The sequence below is a fragment of the Hemitrygon akajei genome, chromosome 24, assembly GCF_048418815.1.
Source record: "Hemitrygon akajei chromosome 24, sHemAka1.3, whole genome shotgun sequence".
Taxonomy (NCBI): Eukaryota; Metazoa; Chordata; class Chondrichthyes; order Myliobatiformes; family Dasyatidae; genus Hemitrygon; species Hemitrygon akajei.
Window position 1 is genome coordinate 12,799,461 of NC_133147.1, and position 6,000 is coordinate 12,805,460.

Sequence of the window (6,000 nt, forward strand, 5' to 3'; positions counted from 1 at the left end):
TAAAATGCAAATGCCATTTTTCCTGTCATGGGATGGCTGTGTAAATATGCTGTACTGTATCTGCTCTATGATATGCTGTGCTGCTTTGTAAAAAAAGAATAAATAATAATAAAGATTTGAATTGCAACAATTCTATTTCTTACTATGATTATGTCAAACACGAGTTAATTCTATGACAAGCTCTCTCTTCATACACTCAAGTACCTCCTGCACCTAAGAAAGTGGCCTCAAAGTTTATGTTTGTGGTCTTCTGCTGTGGCCCATCCACTTCAAAGTCTGACGTTGTGTGTTCAGAGATGCTCTTCACTGTTGTGACATGTGGTTATCTGAATTACTGTCACCCTTCCCGTCAGCTTGAACCAGTCTGGCCATTCTCCTCTGACATCTCTCATTAACAAGGTGTTACCATCCACTGGATTTTTGTTTTTGTTTCTCACACCATTCTCTGTAAACTCCAGAGCAGGGGGTTCCCAACCATTTTTATGCCATGGACCCCAACCATTAACCATGAGACTACCATGAGACACTGCGTGAAACAGGCCCTTCAAGACCTATGGATCATGCTGCCCAGCAATCCCCTGATTGTAAATTGTCATGTTATTAGGCTCAGATTCAATGACAAATTAACCCATCAACCAGTACATCTTTGAACCATGGGAGGAAACCAGAGCACCCTGAGGAAACACACACGGTCACAGGGAAATCAATCAAACTCCTCACAGGCAGATCAGGAAACGGACCCAGGTTACTGCCACTGTAAAGCGTTGTGCTAACCACTGAGTTTACATCCTGGCTTATCTGCAGTGAGCGGATTCCCAGGTTAGAATGATAAAAAGCCCAGTCTTCAAAAAGGCAATTGCCAACTCAAACAGTCGGCGGAGGATGTAACAGGCACTATACAAAGGAAAGGTGTTTTCATTGGTTTAATGACAGTAGGATATATAGTTAATTTTGTAAAGAATAGCTGGAGGCACGGCAGAGCAAGTGTTCACAATATAATATTTAGAGTTCAGTAAAGCAGGAGGACAATTGTTTTTATAAGTTGTAATTCTCTGCAACTTTGCAGTGTCAGGAAATTCCCCAACAGAAATGTAGAACTGCATTCCAAGGCATAGCATGAAATTTCAAAGCAACATTTCCATAAGACATCGAGCAGAATTAGTCCACTGTGTTAGCAGTGGATCACTCAGTTAACAGTCAGAGTGCATAGAATAAAAAAGGTTGGGAACGCTTGTGCTAATTTGAGATGCAAATACTTTTTGGCAAGGGCAGGTCTGAATTATGCCCAATAATCATCAACATCTGTACCCTGGGAGCTGGAATGACCAGCACAACATGGCGCCTGTATTGAAAACTCAGTTCATCTGGCAAAATGCCTCATTGCCTGACCTCACCAACAGGCACCAAGACCTCGCCTGGCTGGCGGTGAGAGGGGCCCTCCCAGTCCAATCCCTCTTGTACGCCCGGAACGTAGTCTCCACACCCGTCTGCCCACGGGAGGACTGCAGTGAGGAGGAGTCGGTGACCCACCTCTTTGCACTCTGTGGGTTCGCGGAGAAGGTGTGGAGGAGGATGGAAGGGACAGTGTCGAGGTTCATCCCCAGCAGCTGCGTGACAGAGGACTCTCTGACCTACGGGCTGTTCCCGTAGATCAACATCCGGTGCAGCTGGCAGATCATCAACTCGGTCAAAGACGCTCTTAAGTTGGCCCGAAACTTGATGGTCTACCAGCACACGGAGATGTCCGTGGGGGAATGCTGCCGACTGGCACATTCTCGGCTGCAGGAGTACGTGCTGAGAGACGCACTCAAACTCAATGCAGCCACCGCAAGGGCCCGGTGGGGAAGGACCACAGTCTAGGGTCCTTTTCCTGGGGGAGTTGAAGGGTAGGGGGCGGGGTGTTTGCCCCTAAACAAGTGTATGTAAATATGGAATAACAGAGTGCCACGTGGGTGGTGAAAAGTATGAAAATGTAAAGACAGCAATGGAAACAGTTGTAAGGGATTGAAAGTCATTGAATGGTTTATTGTATATAATTTTATTTTTGAATAAAGTATATTTTGTTTAATAAAAAAAGTATTGAAAACTCGGCTCACGCATGGACAAGATTGACCATGACATCTCATGACATAGGAGCAGAATCAGGCCATTCAGCCCATCGAGTCTGTTCCACCACTCCATCGTGGCTGACTTATTTTCCCTCTCAACCCCGTTCTCCTGCCTTCTCCCTGCAACTTTTGATGCCCATACTAATCAACAACCCATCAACATTTGCTTTAAATATATTCAACGACCTGGCCTCCACAGCCAGCTGTCACAATCAATTCCACAGATTCACCATCCTCTAGGTAAGGAAATTCCTACTCATCTGTTTGAAAGCAACGTACTTCTGTTTTGAGGCTGTACCCTCTCGTCTTAGATTCTCCTACTATTGGAAACATCCTCTGCAGGTCCACTTTCTCTAGGCCATACAATATTCGTTAAGTATTTCCAGAAAAAATGACCAAAATTTGCGATATTACATTCATTGACAACTCCCCACCTGGTCAAAACCCTACCAAGAGAAACCTCCATTTATACAGCACCTATCACATCCCTTGATGAATGGCTCAAGTGTCTCAATGAGATGTTATAAGACAGGTAATACATCGCAACAGCGCAAAATGCTGGAGGAACTCAACAGTATCTATGGAAATGAATGAGCAGTCAAGGTTTCGAGCTGAGACCCTTCTTCAGGACTGAGAAGGAAGGGGGAAGAAGACAATAAAAAATGAGGGGGGCGGGTAAGGACAATAGGCAGAAGGTGATAGGTGAAGCCAGGTGGATGGGAAAGGTCAAGGGCTGGAGACGAAGGAAACTGATAGGAGAGGAGAGAGGACCATAGCAGAAAGGGGAGGGGGGGATCCAGGGGCAAGTGAAAGGTAGGTGAGAAGAACTTAAAGGTCAGGGTGGGGAATAGAAGATGGGAAGGGGATGGGTGGGGCTTGTTTTACCTGAAGGAGAAATTGATATTCATGCCATCAGGTTGGAGGCTACCCAGATGGAATAGAGGTACTGCTACTGAGGCTCCTGTACCTTCTTCCTGGTGGCAGCAGTGAGAATAGAATACATCCTGTGATGAACTGGGCCTTATCACTACTTTTTGAAGGATTTTCCAATCAAGGGCACTTGTGTTTCCATACCAGGCTGTAATGCAACCAGTCAATATACTCTCCACCACACGTCTATAAAAGTTTGTCAAAGTTTTAGATGTCAAGCTGAATATATACTTTCAATGTAAAATTACTTTGACACCTGGAGGAAACCATAGAGGTTACAGGAAGAATGTACAATCTGCTCAGGTCAATGCTGGTCAAAGTTCTAAGTGGCATGCTGGTGAGGACAGGCTCATGGACCTCTGGTTTCCTCCACCTGAAGTCAATAATCAGCTCTTTGGTCTGGCTGACTTTGAGCAAGAGGTGGTTGTTGTGGCACCACTCAGCCAGATGTTCAATCTCCCTCCTATAAGCTGATTCATCACCAATGTTGATTCAGCCTGTGACAGCGGTGTCATCAGCAAACTTAAATAAGGCATTGGAGCCGTGCTTAACCTCACAGCCAAAGTGTAAAGCAAGTAGGGCAGGACTTAATCCTAGCCTAATCATGGAACAATTTACAATGACCAATTAAGCTGCCAACTCCCAGGAAAAGTGTTAACAACTTGTGGAAATCATGGTTACAGCCACCCAAACATCTTCCCCCTCGCCTGGTCTCACTCATCACCTTCCACCTTGTACTCAGAATCATGGAACAGTACAGCACAGAAACAGGACCTTCAGCCCATCTAGTCTGTGTCAAACCGTTAAAAAAAAGCCGACTCCCACTGACCTGCACTGGGACCAGAGCCCTCCATAACCCTCCTATCCATGTACCTGTCCAAACTCATCTTAAAACTTTGAAATTGAGCTCATGTGCACCACCTGTGCTGGCATCTGGTCCCACACTCGGAGTGAAGTAGTTTCGGCTTAAACTTTTCACCCTTAACCCATGACCTCTAGTTGCAGTCCCACCCAACCTCAGTGGAAAAAGCCTGCTTGCATTTACTCTGTCTATACCCCTCATAATTTTGTATACCTTTATCAAATCTCCTCTCAATCTACTTTCTGAGCAATAAAGTCCTAACCTATTCAATCTTTCCTCCTCCCCCCCTTACTTTCTTATTCTGTGTCCCCCCCCCCCCACTCTCAATCCTGTAGCCTGTTTACTCAACACAGACAAAATGCTGGAGGAACTCTGCTGGTCAGGCAGGATCTGCGGAAATGAATAAACAGTCCATGATTCAGGCGGAGACCCTTCCTCAGGACTGGAAAGGAAGCCGGTGGGTGGGGGGGGGGGGGGGGGAGGGAAGATGCGAGAATAAAAAGGTGGGGGGAGGGGAAGGAGCTAGCTGAAAGGTGATAGGTGAAGCCAGGTGGGTGTGGAGAGGGCAAGGTCAAGGGCTGGAGAGGAAGGAATCTGATTGGAGAGGAGGGTGGACCATAGGAGAAAGGGAAGGAGGAGACGACCCAGAGGGGAGGTGAGAAGTAATAAAAAGTCAGAATGGCCTGAGAACCCTCCAGTCTGATGGCATGAATAGTGATTTCCCCTTCCATAAAGAAATCTCCTCCACACACTCCCTCTATTTCCCACTCTGGCCTTTTACCTCCTCTCACCTCCCTGGTCCCCCTCCTTCCTCCTATGGTCCACTCTCCTCTCCTATCAGAGTCCTTCCTCTCCAGTCCTTTAACTTTCCCTCCCACCTGGCCTCACCCATCACCCTTCAGCTGACCTCCTCCCCCACCTTTTAATTCCGTCTCACTCCTGATTAAGTCTCTTTTCCATAGATGCTGCCTGACCTGCGGAGTCCCCTCCAGCACTTTGCCCGCGTCACTCAGGGTTAGAGCATCATTCTCGGAGGAGTGTAGTGTCCATATCGAGCGGCGGTTCGAGCCCCGCGCGGAATCTCACTCCAACTCGAGAACGACATTTCTCAAGCTAATTTTTTATTTTACAACCGGGTATCCCGCAATAACACCAGCAAAACCAGGAATTGATTCACGCAACCTACTGACAGGGTGAGTGCAGAAAGCGACTCCGGTAATAACACACGCCCCGCAGTTTTTCAAAAGAGCCTGCCAACTCGCAGAACCGATCGCCGGGGTCTTAGTTCGATTTCAGCCGTGGTCCAACCCGGCTATGAGCTCCGAAAGTCTGGAGACTCCTTTGGAAAATTCCGGCGTGTGTTATGACCGGTGCTGATATTTTACACTCACCCCGCCACTGGGCTGCAACTCTGACGGGCGCTAAGCCGGCTTTCAGCCGCCGAATTCACAACTTTTAACGCACAGCTCTGGTGTAAAGCGCCGGTTAACCGGTTAATTATTAATCGGCTTTAAGGTGTTTGTGCGTCCTTTGAACAACATACTCTTAATAACCATGAAAGTGCAAGAAAAGTCAAGAGTTTCACCATGAATCGTTTTGGAAACAGCTTGATTTCTAAGTAGGCTACAGTAAAACAAGACAAAACTATTTTTCTTTCTGCACGCAACTTCTGAGTGCACGCACGCTTACCTTGCTGTCCTTGTACGAGGTTCTGCCTTAAAGCTGTCAGGCTCGGAGCAGCTGATAAGACCAGGAAGCGCAGCAAGTTCAAGGGCACTGACATGTTGTCCGGGAGAGGAGACACATCCGACCGATATTCGCCGGCCAGATCTCCGGCAAACTCTTGGACGTCCCGCCCCGCCTCCTCCCAAGATCACCTCCCGATTGGTCACACAAAGCCATGACGCGCCCTGCAAGAGGCCGCTCACCGCGTCAATCATCTTGGGTTTGGGGGGGGGGGGGGAAGAAAAATCCCTCATTTTTCCTGCTCCAAATTAAGCAAAACTGCATTTCGGATTAGTTGTTTCAGATTTCCAGATGTTTGTTTTTCAGCTTTAATTTGGGTTATATCATACTGTGCGAATTATTGTATAGTTGGAG

The 6,000-nt window shown here is 47.1% G+C and overlaps 1 protein-coding gene across 2 annotated transcripts in view; it reads right to left on the reverse strand.

The window, feature by feature from the left end:
* The window catches only part of LOC140715876 (discoidin, CUB and LCCL domain-containing protein 1), a 167,814-nt gene extending 162,073 nt beyond the window's left edge, over positions 1 to 5,741 (reverse strand). For both annotated transcript variants that reach the window (XM_073028362.1, XM_073028361.1), the window contains exon 1: positions 5,590 to 5,741. In XM_073028362.1, the coding sequence (XP_072884463.1) occupies positions 5,590 to 5,683 (94 nt within the window). In that variant the 5' untranslated portion in view covers positions 5,684 to 5,741. The remainder of the gene's footprint in view (positions 1 to 5,589) is intronic.
* Positions 5,742 to 6,000: the final 259 nt, after the last annotated feature.